This window comes from Puntigrus tetrazona, chromosome 15, assembly GCF_018831695.1.
Source record: "Puntigrus tetrazona isolate hp1 chromosome 15, ASM1883169v1, whole genome shotgun sequence".
Lineage (NCBI taxonomy): Eukaryota > Metazoa > Chordata > Actinopteri > Cypriniformes > Cyprinidae > Puntigrus > Puntigrus tetrazona.
Genome location: NC_056713.1, coordinates 10,093,152 through 10,112,475, shown reverse-complemented (window position 1 = coordinate 10,112,475; position 19,324 = coordinate 10,093,152). Strand labels below are relative to the sequence as shown.

Genomic DNA, 19,324 nt, shown 5'->3' with positions numbered 1-19,324 from the left:
CTGCTGCCGGACGAAGAGGCAGATGCAGATGTGAGGTCATCGGCCAAAAAAAGACGGTTCTCCCTGAGGACTGCACTTTCACCAGCCAATAAACAGAACCCGATCCGCTCGGAGCGCCATCATTCCTTACTGCAGTCTGGTGTTTCAGGAACATGAGCTCTTGATGTTCTTTGTTTGATTTTCTGCTGAGTCATTACCTCCAGAGACACTTCATCCTGGGGCTGGATACAGCGCCTCTGCTTCTGTGTGCTGCTCATCTATTCACTTCACTTACTCTAATGTTGTTTCATACCGGTGTCTTTCTCTCTTCTGTGGAACGCAGGAGGAGATATTTAACAGAAAGTGCGAGTTGCCCTTTTCCCTACAATGAACCTCAAAACATTCAGCATTGAAATGACATTACTAGTTCATTTGTGCAGGTCTTTCAGCACACTGTTATACAGTAGTATAATTAGCGTGTGAAATTAACCTGACCTTTTGAGATTTTTTTACATTTGCATATGACTGTCGCAGTTTCTCTTAGTGGCAGCTTGTTCATGAAGCAACTGTTGTCCTCTGCTTGTTCACAAAATTAAAAACATGACCAATGACCGCGCATATATTTCCATGAAAACAAATAATACAACCTCTTCATTTTAATCACCTGCCAAAAAATATGTCCTCCAAGCCATGTTTTATGCCGAAAAATTTTTTAACAATGCTACAGAATGACGTGAGGTTGAGTGCATGCTGAAAAAACTAGCTGAACTATTTCTTTCACAATTACTTAAAAATGTTTGCATCTTTGACTAACAATGACATTATATGCGACCGAACAACTTCCCTGCTCAGTTCAATCACCGCGCTAGAGAAGACGTACGGCGTTAAAGCTACTCTTGAACAAGCGAAAGGTCACCCGAGGACTCGGAACAGAGGATACAGTCATAAACCAGAGTATATAAGCGCTCTGTGTATTTCCTGTCTACACGTTCATCCATCAACCGCCGGAGAGCTGGGTAATCAACTCTAGGTGATGTTATTCGCCCACACACTCAGCAGAGCACTACCCAACTCCTGACAGACCTTAAACAACCTCAGGCGGCGAGCTGTGTGAGATAAACGCGAGGCCCAGACACTGAATGACACCAGCCCTTTACAGACGCGCACTTGCACTGCCTCCTCCGCAACTTGAGGAGCGAGAGAGAGCCAGTTGCTAGGAGACGCGGCCCCCAGTGCAAACACAGAGCCATCTGTCTGTGTAAAGAGGAGACGTAGGGCAACTGAAAGGCTGGCACACTCCCTGCAACAACAGAGGAGTGGAGAGCAGCCACCATCTTGTGTTTTAAACTCGTCCATATTGACATAATGGTCCGTTTGTTAGGGTGAGCCCGCATCTGGATTTTTACCTCACTTGCAGTGTGATATCTGCAAATCGAGCTGAGCCTGAATTTAAAGTGTTAGCATTTCACACAAAACGTCATTAAAAGTGTAATCTCGTTCCAAACTTGCCTCTCTTCTGAGGAACGTAAAAGGAAAGGTTTAGCAGTATGTCCAAGCTGCTCTTTTCCGTACAATAGAAATGAATGGAGCCTGGGAAGCCAGGCTCCGTAAATAACAAAAAATAAGTAAACTGAAGAACTTTAAAAGAGCGTAATCGTGAACCGTTTAATTCAGATCGTAAGTTCAGCGTGTGTATTGTGAGTCATAGATTCCGATTGGAACTTTGGAGCAGGTTCATAAATCTTTTGATTCAGATCAGAACTTCAAAGTGCATATTGTGAATCATTTGATTTAAACGAAAACCACAGATTTAGTTGATTTAGTTTATGGCTTTCGAGACTGTATCGCAATCATTTGATTTAGATTTATTTTTAGCTGGTTTGCGAATCTTCATTGGAACTTAAAAACAAGTATCATTATTAATTTTATTTTACTTCAGATTCAAAGCACGTACTGTGAATAATTCTATTCAGATACTTTAGAGAGGGTTCGATCAGAACTTCAAAAGCAGTTATGATGAAAACAGTCAACAAAAATAAAAACATCAGGCAAATTAATATTTCAGTTTTATTGACCTTTTATATCAATGTTGATGGGAGTTCCAATAACATTATCCTCTCCTCATCCATATATAAAATACACTACAGTTGAAACTTCTTACTGGAATACAAAAGTAGTAAAGTTTGGTGTCCAGACATAAAGCGTGATAATGCTCAGATAACAATTAATCCCTGACACAGATGAAAATCAGTTATGGTGAATAAATATGTTTATGCACATATATATTACCACGTCATTTAAATTACGTGCCAGTAAAACTGTTTTTCCACTATACACAATCCCACATGCTACTATTTCTGCACCCAAGCCAAAAAAAAAGAAGCCATTTTTGTTAAGTCAACTAATTTGCTGTTGGGTCTTTGGTGGTTTTTGGAGACACTGATGTGTCTTTTAGTTGTCTTGGGTACAGAGGAGCTATGATGAATTATGTTTTTATTTAAAGAACCTAACAGATAGGCAGTGTACAGTCTCTTCTTACATCCTTATTCCCCAAAGAGATCACTAACAAGCAAGAGCAGTCAGTAAAAATGAACACCGTGAGACTGGGAACAGCACAAACCGTTGGAACATGGAATACAGACACAAAGATGTCCAGATACAACACCTGTAAACTGCTATACACAAAGGTTTACATTCACTTAATTATGCCCACGTTTCATCCAGAATCGTACAATGGTAGTTTTATGCTGAAAGCATGACGGTAAACTTCACTTTTCATTTCTTATATGGATTAAAGAAATACTTCTCTTCGGAAGTAATTCTCGTTCCTTTAAAGGAATACTCCACTCAAAAAGCTAAGTTTGCTGAATTTGCTCAACCTCAGACCATCTGAGATGCATCTGGATTTGCTTCTTCATCTGATCAGATGCTGGAAAAATTCCATCTCTTGCTCACCAGTGGATCTTTTGCAGTGAATGGGTGCCATCAGAATGACACGCCACCGTCACAATAATCCACAAGTAACCCATTCGACTCCAGTCCATCAGTTAAAGCTTTCTGATTGTCAGAAATCGATCAAGGCTTTAGAAAAATTCATCCCCCGTTGTCCTCTCACATCAAAATCAAAATTTGTCTAGAAACATTTTAGACTGCTTTTCGTTAACAGTGCTTGATCTTTGTATCTTTCCTGATTCAGAGAGAAAGCATTATTATAGATACACAAAAAATATTTCATCTAGAAGCAATGTTTTAAAGTTAACGTCTCAGTGATGGCTTCGTTTCTCACAAATCTTATTAATTCACTTAACAATAATTGATGGCCTTTGAATTACTGTCATATTTTTATCATCTGTTTGGACCCTCACTCTGACGGCACCCATACACTGCAGAGGATCCACTGGTGACCAAGTGATGCTAAATTCCTCCAAACCTGCCCGATGAAGAAAACAAAATGTACATTAATCTGTACATCTTCATTTTTTTTTGCGAACAGTTCCTTTAAGCCCTGTTTGTTGGTCCGTCAGAGCCCCATTCAGAGATTTCTCCATGCCAGTCCTCCTCACTGGCGCAGATGGTGCAACCCTCAGCTGAATTCAGAAAGGTCAGCCTGGTAGTTTCTCACTGACACGAAGTGGAGAAAGCCCCATCAGCTCGGCGAACTCGTGACCCTGTTCCTGCCAAGCACAACGCGCCCCTGAGCCCTGCCTTATGTCATATACGTATGAATAGAGCCGCTTGTAGTATAAACCATCAGGCCGAGATGAGCGTGACATGCGGTATGCTGTTGTTTTTACACACGTATGTCTGTACACCTTGTGTATGCATTCATGTATCTCAGTGTGCTCCCATGTGCCGGCCCGGACACACACACACACACACACACACACACATACACACACACATGCGCACGCTCTCCTCCAGACACACAAAGCCCCCCGGGGCAGCCCGTTCTCCTGATTCTGGTCCGGTGAGGGGCATGTGTGTCAGCAGGAGATGGAGGGTAGGAGAGGGTTTAAGAGGGTAATGGCAAACCAAAGTCAGTCATTCACCCACACATTCACCATCCACCCGTTGCTGTCTCCAGGACGCTCACTCAGTCCCAGCCGTTGTCCTTGATCATGTGGGCGAGCTCGATAATGAACTTGCCTTCCTTGTACTTCTGACTGCTCTCAAAGGCATGTTCCTGGAGGCAGGAGGAAAGCGAGAAACGATATTGACCGCAGGACTAACTTGGATGGGAAACTTGTCATAACGTTGTCAGCGATAGACTGGCCATGATAAGTGAAATCTTTTTTAAAAAAGCATTCATTTTCATTTCATACAGTTTTGAATTTTCAAGTAAAGTTACAATTTAAAGTTATAGTTCTCCCAAAAAAGACATTTCTGTCATTATAATTAATCACCCTCGTGTCAAATTCGCAGGACCTTCGTTCATCTTCAGAACACAAATTAAGATATTTTTGATTAAATCAAAAGAACTTTCTGACCCTGCAATGCAACTATTATATTAAAGGCCCAGAAATGACTCTAAAAATGTGTTGTAACCATTAAATAAAAGTACATATTTTTATTCTGTTATATGTTAATATTTTTTTCCAAAAAAAGAAAAGAAAATGTTTTACATTTTTAAAAAAATATAAAGGCAAATTTTTGTTTTTCAAATATCATTATTATAATTGTGGATGGTTGCACCACATGACATTTTTGCAACCTGAACTTGCCTTGCCCTATCATAAAAAAGTCAAATTATATTTATCTTATTAAACACTTTATTGTCTAACTATACTTAATGCATTAACTATATGAAATATATTTCTTAGTAATAATAATGTATGAGTAACTGTTGATATCAACAATAACTTATTAATGCTTTAGAAGTATTTTTCATTGTAAATTTAAGTTAACTAATGTCCTTAAGAAATGTTAACAAACTGAACTTTAAAAAAAAAAAAAAACCCTGCATGTTGGAAATAATAATAAAAGATGATTAATACAAAAACCTTAAGATTTTTCTTTATTATTGTATCAGGACAGTTTTGTCCTTGACATGAATTGCTTTTTAATGCATTTTTTTAATAAATAGGTAGGACAAAAAGTTTCACTAATGCATTTAATATCTTGTCTGTCTTTTCTTTTTATAGCTGATGGATGCAGGCAGCAGGGAGCACACATCAGATTTCTGGAGAAGGGCACTGGGTCAAACCCTGCTACTCTGAAACGTCTGCATTCACGTTGACATAAATATCTGACGTGCTTATAAATAACCAGGCCACTATGGGAACGTATACTTGTTTACGTGCTCACTGGTTTTTGCGTCGGTCAAGACTCCATGTCAAGGGCGACCGGAAATCCACCAGCGCCGGAAAAAAACAATCGGCATGCAGCACAGCTGCTGATTAAAAACGGACGCCATGCGAGGAATGTGTCCTGCTTAGACAAGCCTTTATGAGCGAGCTTAAACTCGCAAAGCCTCGCATATTAACAGTGTGCTATTATCTCAAAGTGTCCCTGACTTGTTCGGTCATTGAAAGCGCGTCCAGGTAAATGTAGCTTCAAGTAGATTTGTTAAACTGGTTTCCATGTATACTTCATATGTATGTATGACTTACTTTCTATGGACAGCAACGGTTGCTGTTGTTCTCCACCGCAGAAGAAAGTAAGTCAACATTTTCATTTTTGGGTGAACTAATTTCCAATAATGTGAGCTACGGCATCTTGTACTGTCATAATTTCGCCGTATAACCATCTTCTACCACCTTTCTTATTACATGCAAGTGACCCGCGTTATGCTGTGATGTCAGTTTTACTTAAATGCCCTTTAACTTTCCATGCGTTGTGAGTGTTCTCTTACATATTTCCACCCCAGTGTGGTTTTGCAGTTTTCGCAGTAGATGTCTGCCACAGCGTGAAGGCCCGTGAGCAGAACCCTCTCCTCCGCAGGACCACATCCCACGTTCACCCTGACCAGACCAGAGAGACACAGTCATGCACGGCAAGCTGCAGTTGAGTTTGTGAAGGCAAAATAGACACAAGTTTTTAATAAATGACTTTCATGCAGATAACATGCAATAACAAACACTGTCATGTTGAGTTTGGAGGTATGTGAACGTAATTGTGCGAGACGGTTTCAATTATACCAAATCATTCTGATGGCAGACTTTGGCTCAGGCATTTCAAAATCATTAAAATAACTTTTGAGATGAGATCGGTGTGCTGTTTGAGAGAAAGTCACGTGACTTCTTTGATGCACATGGGGAAATTATTTATTCTGTTTCTATTATTTGCTGTCTTCTTAACAAACAAAAAAAAGATTTTTATGTGCATTTTTAGAATTTAAGTATATTTTGGCATTTCCATGCAGTGATTTTTATGCAGTGTCCCACAGTTTGCATAAAAATAGGTGGATGGAAACATAGGTATTGTCACAAAATATTAACACTTTAAATAAATTATTTAAAAAAATAAGTTATTGTGAATTTTCTATTCATCAGAGAATCCCCCAAAGTTATGTTTATCGAGATTTCCAAAACTAATGTAAGCCAAACAACGGTTTTCAACATATAAAATAGTAATAATTATCACTTGAGCAACAAATCAGCATGTTAGAATTATTTCTGAAAGAGACACTTAAGACTGGCGTAATGATGCTGAAAATGTAAATTTTACAATTCTATTAAAACAGAAAACAGATATTTTAATGCCAATTTTCTCAAAATGAAGATTTTTTTGCAGATTCCAGGTTTTCATATATCAGTGGAATTTATTCAGCAAAAATCTCAATTTCAAAAACTGGACCCTCGTGACTGGTTTTGTCGCCTAATACTCCTTTCAAAAACGCGCAAAAACTTTTCAAAATTAATGTATAAACACCGCTTCAAGTACCATAAGCGTTCAATCAAACACCCATGTAAAAACACAGAAACAACTTACACAGAGTTGAAAAGATATGCTCTGCCCTGACTTCCTTGAAACGACTACAAGAAAAAAAAAGAGACACGTTCCTCAGAGAGCTGCATACAATATCACGTCCAAATGTTAATCTGAACCTACAGTATGTGCTTTGTTATCTGATGTGACATTAAACAGCATGTGTTGATCCAATCTGTGAGCTTCATATGCTTAACAAACGTGTTTGTTCGTGTCCGGTTCCCGCAGCTGTTGTCGGGTCGTTAATTCTCGGCTCATTAATCACCTTGGAGATGAGCTCGTCGTGGTTGGCGAGGTGTGCTCTGCAGTGGATGCAGCTGTAGGTGCGGTGGCAGCTGGGCAGGTACGCCTGGAAAGTTTTGGAGCGCGTCATGGTGACCATGGGCCGGGTCGGCGGGCGGTGCAAGAAGGGGCTGCCGGCCCAGGTCGGCTCACAAGGGAAGCACCGCAACACACAGGTGAGGGCCGTGGTGGGGCGGGGTGGGAGGTATACACCTGCGCACACACAGGGATGTCCTGAGTCAACCAGTGCCATGGGATCTATAAGCTTACAGTATTATTGCTCGCATTTAGTATTTTCGTAAGAACCATAAAATCTATAACACTACTGAATTTACAGCGTGAAGCTTGCAATTCATAAAAGAATTCATCTTAGGGCTGCAAAAGATTCATCGTGATTAATCAATTTAAAAAAAGTTTACATACTACGTGTATATTTATTTTGTATACAGTCAAAACTGACTGACTGTGTTTATATAGTTAGCTCACATTACTATTTTTGTGCTGAACAATTCATCCGTACGAGTCGATCCACAAAACAAATTTGTTTGCCGCCTTAAGCTTTAATTCAAATCCGAAAATGCTCCTCCTGTCGGCCTTCTCTGATGACATCAGTTTGACGGCTTGGGCATGAGCATGACATCATTAACCACGCCCCTTCAACCGCCAGTGTTCATTACTGAATGAAACGCCTTTTTTACTACGTCCAATCAATTCACAGTAGACAAAACAAGCCACGCCCTCTATTTCCCTCATTCGATGTTTTGTTTCTCTGGGAGTTACGTCGCAATACAGAAGTAAAATCAGTCACAAACTTTCGGTTCACACAGACTTTAAGAAGAAAAAATCGATATATGTATAACATATTTATATTTACAGTGGTGTGAAAAAATGTTGGCCAACTTACAGATTTTGCATGTTTGTCACATTAATGTTTTCGATCTTCAAACCCAAATCCACATGGCCCTGTGTGAAAAAGTGCTTACCCCTAAGCCTAATAAATAGTTACCACCCTTAGCAAGAACAACCGCAAGCTTTTTCGATAACTTTTAATGAGCCTGTTACAGCTGTGGAGGAAGTTTGGCAAAGTCATCTTTGCGGAATTGTTGTAATTCAGCCACATTAGAGTGATTTCGAGCATGAACCGCCTTTTTAAGGTCATGCCACAGCATCTCAATAGGATTCAGGTCGGGACTTTGACTAGGATTCTCCAAAGTCTTCATTTTGTTTTCCTTCAGGCATTCAGAGGTGGACTTGCTGGTCTGATTTGGATCCTTGTCCTGCTGCAGAAAACCAAGTTCGCTTCAGGTCATGAACAGATGACCGGACATTGTCCTTCAGGAGTTTTTAGTAGACAGCAGAATTCAAACACTTTTTCACACAGGGCCATGTGGGTTTGGATTTTGATTTCTCTTCATAATAAAAACCTCATTTAAAAACTGCATGTTGTGTTTACACGGGTTATCTTTGTTTGTTGATCTAAAACATTAAAGTGTGACAAACATGCAAAAGTGTAAAAATCAGGAAGTGATGTGTATTTACATACAAATATTTTTCAAGATCATTTTGCAACAGAACTGTATTTTATCCTAAGCAATTTTCTTCACCAAAAAACCCCTAAAACACTAAATAAATATCTATTAGACACTTTGGTGTAAGCTTTTTAAGCTTGGGCCAGAAATGGCCAATGCCTTGCCATCCACAGACAACACATCGTGGTGGTCATTTTTGCACGATCAAACCCCTTTTAGTTTAATAGTGGTGCAAATATTGCACACTTCACCTTTATGAATGTCCATCACTCACCAAGTGCGTTTGCATGCACCAGTCTGATGCTTTTTTTTTAACGTGACTCCTTCAGTCAGAATTCTTTGTTGAGGCAGGGGTGAGTCCGTCTTAAGAGTCTGGAGCAAAAAGCGGCTCTTATGTTGTGTCCATTGTTTCCCCGCCAAAGCGTGGGGTCAGAGAATAAAGAGTCTACAGATAGATGGAAGAGCTCTCCCACACAAACAAACAACCATCGGCTGGGGCGAACGCGCTCTCATACTGCGACACATCCACAAATAAACCCTCTAGCATGCTGGTGACCCGCTCTCGCCCCAGTTCCACACCCTGACCCGAGCGGGTATTTTAGGACTCTGTGAGTTCGCTCAGGACACGATGCTGAGAGACTCTGTGGTGTTTTTTTTACAACTGAACAATGCATTTTGTGACACTGCTATGATAACTTCATATTAGATAAGATAATGGATTTCTCTTTCTCTCACAGAAGCTTTGGGAGAGACTAAGTGGCTTTTATTTGTTTAAAGTTAATACTGGTTCCGTTTCGATATTATTTAAACTGAAATGTAAGCCGTTTTGTATGAAAACATCAATAAATTATAGTAGAAGTGAAATCAGGTTATTAGTATTTCAGTAAGATCTAAACTATCCTCTGAGATTCCACGCTGAAGGAATTGATGATCAAATCCACCTTTTAGTGCCCTTGAATGATTTTTCCAACCTATTCATGTCTTTGCTTGGGATTTTGTGTTCCTCCTTATTCACGCAAGCGGCAAATTGAATCAAGGTTCTGCATTGCTATGGATCGATAAAAGTCAAGGGAGAGAGGCTTTATTATGCAGGCAAAAACACATCAGATGAGCTCTGATCCATGAGCGCTGATGAACCTTCAGGCAAATCCAGTTTAAACACTGATCACTGAACCAACACATGAACTGAGCCACAGAAGCTGGACACAAGCTAGATGGAAAGCAACGTAGCTTATAAGATGCTTTATAGCAATTATATCGAGTGTTTTTAAAGATCCTTCTTAAAAGATCCTTAGAAAAGTTAGTCCTCTAATATTTTTTAAGCATGGTCATAGCTTTTTTATGTCAGTTCTAATTTGAAGCCTAAATGTAATACTGATTACCCCTTGCCTTGGTTGCCATGCCTGCAGTTTTATCATGGAATCGGGCTATTTTTACACTGATACCGCGAATCGTTTTTCAGTCCACCTTAAAGCGATCTCTCCCCCTCTACCCGGAAAGCTATTTCAACAGGGGAGGACCACTAGAATGTGATTTCGATGGAAAAGACCCCTATTGGAGGGGGAAACACGACTGGGATAGATTTGAATAGCAATTATGCTGATTTTGTTTCAAAGACCTGGCAACCCTGGGTCAAACTAGCTCTTAGGACTGCATCCAAAGTCACTGGCTGTCTAGCACCTACTACATTTGGTTTAACACTTACTTGAAATGTAAGAAAACACATTGTTAGTCTTTAAAACTGAAAACTGAGTGTTTACTATTTTCCTTTTGCACTATTTTAATATTTGCTACCGTAAAGCTGCTTTGACACACTCTGTATTGGTAAACATGTTATGTAAATTAAGATAAGTTTTATATAGTTTGAATATGAGTAATATGAATCAAATCCAAACATACAATATCCAACATGTTGTCACATGACCTACCAGCTACCGTTCAAAACTCTCCTGTGGCCTCAAGCGATAGTAAAATGTCCGTTGAATGCATATTCCAGGATCTTCCAGAAGTCATTTCGGTATATTTCGTATTTTGACCTACTCATTTAACTTTTTTTTTGCATACTAGATAGTATAGAAGTAGGCATATTTAGATGCAGCAACAGTCCTAACATAATGGCTGGTCTTTAAAAAACGTACGGCTTTGCATCCATCTTTGAGTACTGCTGTTTAAAAACAAGTGATTTTAAGCCACTGAAATGCAAACAGAGCTCACTTGGCCATATGATACCTGAGAGACAGTTTCTGAGAAGTGTCAGAGAGGTGTGCGTGAATGATGGTACTCGTAGAGCGTGGAGCTACCAAACCGAGTTATTTTGGCCTCTTTATAGGCCTTGAATGGTTAAATACACACATTTCTATCCTCGAGTATACTCCTAAACACGGTAATTTAGGTCTTAAGTGAAAGCAAACAGCTGAGGAAAAAAACACACATTGTGTGACAGTATACTGAATCCGGGGCGGCTCTTAAAGCGATAGGAGCCTAATTGTTATGAACAGCACCTCTGTGGCTCTCTCTGACCACCACCGAGGGAGCCCTCACCCAGTACTGATCGCTCTAGGACTCCATTTCCCATAATCCCGTGCCTTGGACTGATTAGCGCTGCCAGGTGTTCCTCATTCCCTTTCCCCCTTTAAAAGATCTGCCCTGCCATCAATCTGTGCGAAGTCTTGTTTGTTTGTACAGCAATTCCGAGCGTTTATCCCTGTATCTGTATTCCTGTTGCCGACCTTGTTCCTGTTTGATTCTACGATTGATTTCTGCCTGCCTACCGACCCTCTGCCTGTCTTTGTTTACGTCTCTTGGATTCCCCTGTATACTGTCGTTCGCTCCTGTTTTACCCTGCCTGTCTGACCACGATTAAAGTCTGTCGCAAATGGATCCACCTGTCTTCGACCAGTCATTACAGAAGACTTCGCGCTACCGGATCCAGCGGATATGTATCAGGTGATGTCAGAAGTCTCGTCCCCAAGCCGCCATACTCGCTCGCGCACCAGCATCAACTGCACAAACTCACCACTTTAACTGAGGAACTGGTGAGATCGATCCACACTTTAACCCTCACTACCGGGAATCCAGACCAACACGCCGCTCAAGCCGCTCAACCCGTTCAGCCTACCGTGACTCCGCCTCAATCTAACCTCAGTCCTCGTCTCAGTCTGCCCGACAAGTTCGACGGATCATCCGCAAAATGTAAGGGTTTTTTTGTTGCAATGCGCTTTGTTTATTAGCCAACAACCCAGTTTATACCCCACTGAAGATAGCAAGGTTGCTTTGATCTGTTCTCTGCTCACCGGGAGAGCGCTCGATTGGGCCACAGCCACCTGGGAAGCACGTCGCATGTCTTTTCCCTCGTACAATGATTTTGTGCAAGAATTCAGGGAGTCTTGAACAAGTAGCCGGAGAGGAAAGATCCCGGAGAGCAACTGCTTACCTCGCTCAAGGTACCAGCACTGCAGCGGATTATACTCTCACTTTTCGTGACGCTTGCTGCCCAATCAGGTTGGGGTGAATCACCTCTCAAACTAATGTATCGTAGAGGCTTGAACACGGACCTTCAAAAGGAACTGGCTTGTCGCGATGAAGGCAGATCGCTTGAGGAGTACATGGAGATCGCAATCAAGCTGGATAATATTCTCAGAGAGCGCCACGACAAGTGTGAGAGTTTTCCCGTTCAAAGCCTTGCTCGATTAACGGCACCAGAGCCCATGCAGATCAGTTCAGCCCACTTAGACTCCAAGGAGCGGGATCGAAGAGTGCGTGAGCGCCTGTGTCTCTACTGTGGTCAGGCGGGCACTTCCGAATGTCATGCCCCACACGTCCCCCAGCGCCATCAAGCAGCATCGGTAAGACATCAAACTCACTCTGATTCTTTTGAGATTCATGTCCAGCTAAAGGTGAAGCGGACTTGGATTACGGCCGTTGCCCTCATTGATTCGGGCGGCGGCAATTTTATCGATCAATCTTTTGCTAAGTCTAATGGAATCTCTCTTGTCCCATGTGAACCTCACGTTGCAGTGGCGGCGCTAGATGGACGCCCTCTTGGACCCGGTAATGTTTCATCAGTCACGGAAACCTTAGTACTGCAAGTAAGCCCCTTCATTCGAATCTATTCGCCTGTTTGTAATTCAGTCTCCCAAACATCACATCGTCCTTGGACTACCCTGGCTCGAGATTCACAACCCCACCATATCCTGGGCCGACCACCAAATAACACATTGGTCATCAAACTGTCACAAGCACTGTCTGAACAATCCTGTACACCAATCTCCTTCCAAGCCATCTCCCTCTGAAGAGAAGTCATTTCCCTCCGAAGAGAGGGTCACCACGCCACCTGAACTTCCTGGGAGTATCAAGATCTCGCCCTAGCATTCAGTGAAAGGGTGCAACACAACTACCACCTCACCGTTCGTATGATTGTGCCATCGACCTCATGCCCGGACGCACTCCTCAACGAGGCCGTGTTTCCCCCTCACAACCAGAATCAGAGGCAATGAAATCATACATCGAGGAAGAACTCGCCAAGGGATTCATTCGCCCATCTACTTCACCAGCATCCGCGGGGTTTTTCTTCGTCAAGAAGAAGGATGGTAGTCTTCGGCCCTGTATTGATTATCGCAGTCTGAGCGAGGTCACAGTTAAATATCGCTATCCGCTGCCACTAGTACCAGCCTCCTGGAACAACTTCGCAGAGCAAAATTCTTTACAAAACTAGATCTTCGTAACGCCTATAATTTGATCCGTATCAGAGAGAGAGACGAGTGGAAGACAGCTTTTTCAACAACCTCCGGGCACTATGAATACCTCGTTATGCCGTTCGGACTTGCAAACAGTCCGTCGGTCTTCCAAGCTTTCGTCAATGAGGTGTTTAGAGATATGCTAAATCAATTTCTCATCGTTTACATGGACGACATCCTTGTTTACTCAGATAACCTCGATGCCCATGTCACTCACGTCAGGTCAGTTCTCCAGCGCTTAATAGACAATCAACTTTACGCCAAGCTCCAGAAATGCGAGTTCCACAAGACCCAAGTGGCTTACTTAGGATACATCATCAGTGCGGAGGGGGTAAGCGATGGGCGAGCACAAGGTCAAAGCAGTAGTGGAGTGGCCACGCCCCTCCACTGTCAAGGAGTTACAACGTTTTCTGGGCTTCTCGAATTTCTATCGAAGATTCATCCGCAATTTTAGTCTTGTTGCAGCTCCCCTCACTTCACTAGTTAAAGGGAATTCACATCGCCTATCGTGGTCACCCGACAGTATCCAAGCATTCAACCTACTCAGGGATAAGTTCACTTCCGCTCCGATACTCCATCACCCAGACCCCAACCGGGAGTTCATAGTCGAGGTGGATGCATCGAATGTAGGCATCGGAGCCATTTTGTCTCAACGTCACGGGCACCCAGCAAATTTACCCCTGTGCCTACTATTCTCGTAAACTCAACTCAGCGGAGCGCAACTATGATGTGGGAGATAGAGAGCTCCTCGCGATGAAATCCGCTCTTGAGGAGTGGCGGCACTGGCTGGAGGGGCCAAATTCCCATTCACTATCCTGACTGACCACAGAAACCTTGAATACATCCAGTCCGCTAAACGCCTAAATTCACGGCAAGCTAGATGGTCTCTGTTTTTTTCCCGGTTTGATTTTAAGGTTACCTATCGCCCAGGCTCTAAGAACACTAAGGCAGATGCCCTATCCAGGCAGTTCGAGAGCACCCCCTGCGAATTCTCTATGGACCCCATTCTACCGTCGGCTCGTATTGTGGCTCCAGTTCAGTGGGACATCATGACGGAGATCTCTGAGGCACAACTTGATGAACCTGCCCCCCCAGCATGCCCACCCAATCGAACCTATGTGCCTCAAGCCCTGAGATCAAGAGTTCTCCATTGGATTCATGATAGCCCCAGCTCCGGTCATCCAGGTATCACTGCCACCCTTCACTTAGTCAACAACCGCTTTTGGTGGCCAACCATACGCTCGGACACTATCCAATTCGTTCAACAGTGCCAAATATGCAACATCACTAAAACCTCTCACCTGCGCCCAGCAGGACTCCTACAACCGCTACCCATACCAGAAAGACCATGGTCTCACATTGCCATCGACTTCGTGACGGATCTGCGGTCTCCAATTCATTCACCACGGTGCTCACGGTTGTTGACCGGTTTTCTAAGTCTTGCAGGTTCATACCTCTGCGAAATTACCCACAGCCTGGGAAACTGCCGAGGTGCTTTTACAGCAAGTGTTCCGTTTCACGGCTTACCAGAGGACATTGTATCAGACCGTGGCCCACAGTTCACCTCTCGAGTCTGGCAAGCCTTCTGTTCCCAACTCAATATTAATGTAAGTCTAACGTCAGGTTATCACCCCCAATCCAACGGTCAAGCTGAACGCATGAATCAGGAACTGTCTCAATTTCTACGGAATTACTGCCACGACAATCAAAACGATTGGAGCCGCTATCTTGTCTGGGCTGAGTATGCGCAGAACTCATTGAGGAAGCAATCTACCGGGCTGACTCCCTTCCAATGTGTCCTGGGCTTTCAACCACCACTATTTCCCTGGTCTGGAGAACCCTCAGCACTACCCGCAATCAATTCGTGGCTACAGAGGAGTGAGGAAGTGTGGAATTCGGCTCACGTTCATCTCAGAGGAGCAGTCAGGAGGTTTCAAGAACAAGCCGACCGCCATCGCCGAGAGGGGCCGGAATATTCACCTGGCGACTGGGTCTGGCTATCGACCGGGACCTCCGACCGGTTACCCTGCAAGAAGCTAAGCCCAAGGTACGTGGGTCCTTTCAAGGTCATTGCACAAGTCTCACCAGTTTCTTACCGCCTAGATCTCCCTGCTAATTACCGTATTGCTTCTACATTCCATGTCTCTTTGCTTAAACCCGCCGGTGGCCCGGGAGGAGAGAGGGACCAGGATGAGGTTGCTGCCGAGGACGCCCCTCCCCTAATCATCGATGGCGAGGAAGCCTACCAGGTTCGAGAAATCCTGGATTCACGACGCCGAGGCAGGGAACTGCAGTACCTAATCGACTGGGAGGGCTATGGACCAGAAGAAAGGTCCTGGATACCTGCTCGAGACATTCTCGATCCTTCACTCATCGCTACCTTCCACCAGGACCACCCGACAAACCTGCTCCCAGACCCCGTGGAAGACCTCGGCGTCGAATCACCCCTCGCTTCGGGCCGCTCGCAGGGGGCTCTGTTATGAACAGCACCTCTGTGGCTCTCTCTGACCACCACCGGAGGGAGCCCTCACCCAGTACTGATCGCTCTAGGACTCCATTTCCCATAATCCCGTGCCTTGGACTGATTAGCGCTGCCAGGTGTTCCTCATTCCCTTTCCCCTTTAAAAGATCTGCCCTGCCATCAATCTGTGCGAAGTCTTGTTTGTTTGTACAGCAATTCCAGCGTTTATCCCTGTATCTGTATTCCTGTTGCCGACCTTGTTCCTGTTTGATTCTCACGATTGATTTCTGCCTGCCTACCGACCCTCTGCCTGTCTTTGTTTACGTCTCTTGGATTCCCCTGTATACTGTCGTTCGCTCCTGTTTTACCCTGCCTGTCTGACCACGATTAAAGTCTGTCGCAAATGGATCCACCTGTCTTCGACCAGTCATTACACTAATATTCCTGCTGCGTCTTCATTTTAATCAAACGAGATAGAAAATCTCTCACTGCTCTTGACTAAACCCTTTTTGTAACTTTAATTAGATGAGTGAAGAATACAGTGGAGAACATGCGATGTTTTTATTCGTTTTGTCCAATTGCTTGTAATTAGCTAGTTTCTTATTCATATTTAATGGCTGGCTTGTCTTTGGTTTGGTCTTTAGTTTTAATTTTTTGCCATTTTAATTTAGTCTACTATTAGTTTTTCTTTAATGTGATTTACACACTTGGTGACCTTATTTAAAGCGAACCCCAAACCAAAACTATATTGTGATTAGTTTCCATTAAAATAAAACTATAAAAGTAGTCCCAGTGGCATTTGAGCTGTATTCCAAGTCTTCTCAAGCTATACTTTCATGGAAAGAGCTATATGACGCTGTTTACTGTAATCTATGCAAAAACAGGTGAACAGTAGCTTTAATTTAGTTCATTTGCACCTTAATGTCTCCTGCTAAGCGCTCTGATGCATTGGTTCTGACAGAGGGGCTGTAGCTCTCATCACTTCAAGGCCTGAGCAACACAAGGACCTTCCTTATGTAACCGAAGCAGCACTGACGGGGATAACAGCAGCACCAGAAAAGAGGGGAAATTGTGCTCTGTGTCCTTGTGCTACATCCCATCCCTCACTGGCTGTCCGGTCCTGGCGTCTTATTTAACGGTCTTTTTGGCCATGCATTAACTGTAATTACTTTGAGACAGGATTTCTAATCTGCAAACCCCCCCCCCAGACGAGCATACTTTTATAATTTTGGAAAACGGTGTAATACGATGTTACGTCATAGCAAAATGATTACACAGCCCCCTGTAATTTCCTGAGTGGGTCGCGAAAATTAAAATGTTCTGCTTTTTTGTGATTATCCGTCTCTGATGGCTTGTATTTGCATTCATAAATGCAGTTTATTATGCACAGAGTGTCACAATATAATACCACCGCTTAAGACCTGCAGGAAATACCACTGAAAAACTTAATCTCCGCAGACCGGATTGAATTTGACAGCGTTTCAGCATTTAAGCTCCGCGAATTCGATCGTGTAAGAACGGGAGAGCTTGTTGAATATAAAACAGTAATCAATTCTTATTATTGTTTTATGTAATAACTCTCTGTTTGAGTGCTGTGCCGTACTAAAGCTCATGTACTGACAGCAGACAGTATGTGGGGCTGGATCTCAGCCACACTGCACTACTGGCACTGAGTTTTCATGGCAGCCCAAGCATGCTTTCAAATCTGACCCCTGACAGCGGATCCATAAACAACCTTTAATATGAATTTTTGAGCCTAATACGACATACCAGAGCGAATTCCCACTAAAAAAGGCAGTAAAATGGGAGACTTGTTGAAACGGGATGATCACGTCACAATAACACAACTTCGCAGGTTGATCTAAACCCACCGCTCGATGCTGCGGTATAACTTGAATTTATATCCATCAATGCTGTCCAGTTTTGAAACACCTCCAATATAAAAAAGTCAAAAAGTCCACCAAAAGTGCAAAATCTGTGTTGTGTGTGTGTGGGCCGGTACTAAATATTGCATTGAATGTTTTTTTCCCCCTTTCTGAGTATTAAACATCAGATAACATCCCATCAAGAATTTTAAACACCAGATATTTTGGTTATTCCACTCCGCGAAAGGATCAATTCTGCGCATGATGAATATTCTATTGCTATTTTATTAAAAAAATGCTCTAAATATAACTATTAAATTGTTTTAAAATCCTCTTATATATTTAATATATGCTGAATATGTGCTGCATATTTTATAACATTTTATTCATATTCACATATTAAGTATCGAAGGCTACTGCGTGTTAAATGATTGTAAAATAGTCTATTAATTATGCATTTTGTGTGTACGCGTGTATACGCATAGCTTTTGTTTTAGTTTTTAACATATATATATATATATCAGACATGACGCAGACTGGATAAAGTGCACACTAATGCCGCCCTTAATGCAGAAACGTCTTCATTTTGTGCCGATAGCACTCACATGTCACGCAGACACAACGATTAAGGAGATCACTGTCAGAGATGATACATGCGCCCGTGCCGTTGCTGCAGTGATGCTGATGCTGCTGCTGCTGCTGCTGGATGTAATAGTGGAGGTGTTAGATAAACAAGCATCAGCAGCACCACTGCGGACCCGTGGCACATCACACCGCTCTAACGCCTCGCTGTCATCAGGACCGGCTCGGTTGACGTTATTTACACGCAGCGGATGACCATACCAAACTTTCACGTTTAACCGCTCGTTAAGACGCCAAGCGTTTACCTTTGAAAAGAAGAAATCGAGGTCGCGAGACAGCGGCGCGTGCTCCTCTTCAAAAGTCAGTCGGGATTCACAGCAAACTTCGCGCGCGCGTTCCTGCCACGACCCTGCCAAATCCCCGTCCCGCTCCTTTCGCGGTCGGCGCGGTGTGGACGCGGAGCATCTAACCCAAGTTCAGTCCGCGCACGATCACGCCGTGCGTCGCCTTCGAGCGCCGCGAGTGACAGCCGCTTCCGCCAATCGCTGAGGCGCAGAGGCATAGCAACACTACGCTGATTGGACAGAGGAAGAAAAATCAACCAATCGCCATCTGGGCTTGTATCTACCTGCGGCGCTAAATGAGTTTGATGCAGAACTTATCGTCAAAACCTCGTTTAGTATATATTTTACTTCGGTGTTGAAGGTAGAAGCCGCTTCATAATGTTCATTCCGAGATATGTAAGTATATTCTTGATTTTAAACTTTTTAAAGTAGTAACAACACAAAGCCCATTAGGAAATAGCACGGAGTATACGATATACTCTATGGCAAGTAGCTAAATATACGATTGAAGACGTTTTCATGTTGTATATGTTATTTATGCCATGTTATGTCGCCGTATGTGTAAAGTAATATGATGCTTTCACAAACAGTGCTTATATTTCATACGAGTTTGATTGCT

General features: G+C 42.9%; 1 protein-coding gene across 1 annotated transcript; it reads right to left on the bottom strand.

The window, feature by feature from the left end:
- Window positions 1-2,032: 2,032 nt before the first annotated feature.
- On the bottom strand, window positions 2,033-19,021 carry ypel2b (yippee-like 2b). Its single transcript, XM_043259759.1, has 5 exons — window positions 18,667-19,021; window positions 7,172-7,401; window positions 6,910-6,953; window positions 5,831-5,939; window positions 2,033-4,162 (listed from the first exon to the last, which is right to left on the bottom strand). The coding sequence occupies exons 2-5, from the start codon at window positions 7,286-7,288 to the stop codon at window positions 4,073-4,075; spliced, it is 360 nt and encodes a 119-aa protein (XP_043115694.1). The 5' UTR covers window positions 7,289-7,401; window positions 18,667-19,021; the 3' UTR covers window positions 2,033-4,072.
- Window positions 19,022-19,324: the final 303 nt, after the last annotated feature.

What these genes read in the sequence shown, in the direction of transcription:
- ypel2b (XM_043259759.1), bottom strand. Translation starts at nt 7,288, where the DNA reads ATGGTCACCATGACGCGCTCCAAAACTTTCCAGGCGTACCTGCCCAGC. An exon ending in ACGACGAGCTCATCTCCAAG is followed by an intron (nt 6,954 to 7,171) that starts GTGATTAATGAG and finishes TTTTTCTTGTAG; the next exon opens with TCGTTTCAAGGAAGTCAGGG. An exon ending in GCATATCTTTTCAACTCTGT is followed by an intron (nt 5,940 to 6,909) that starts GTAAGTTGTTTC and finishes TGGTCTGGTCAG; the next exon opens with GGTGAACGTGGGATGTGGTC.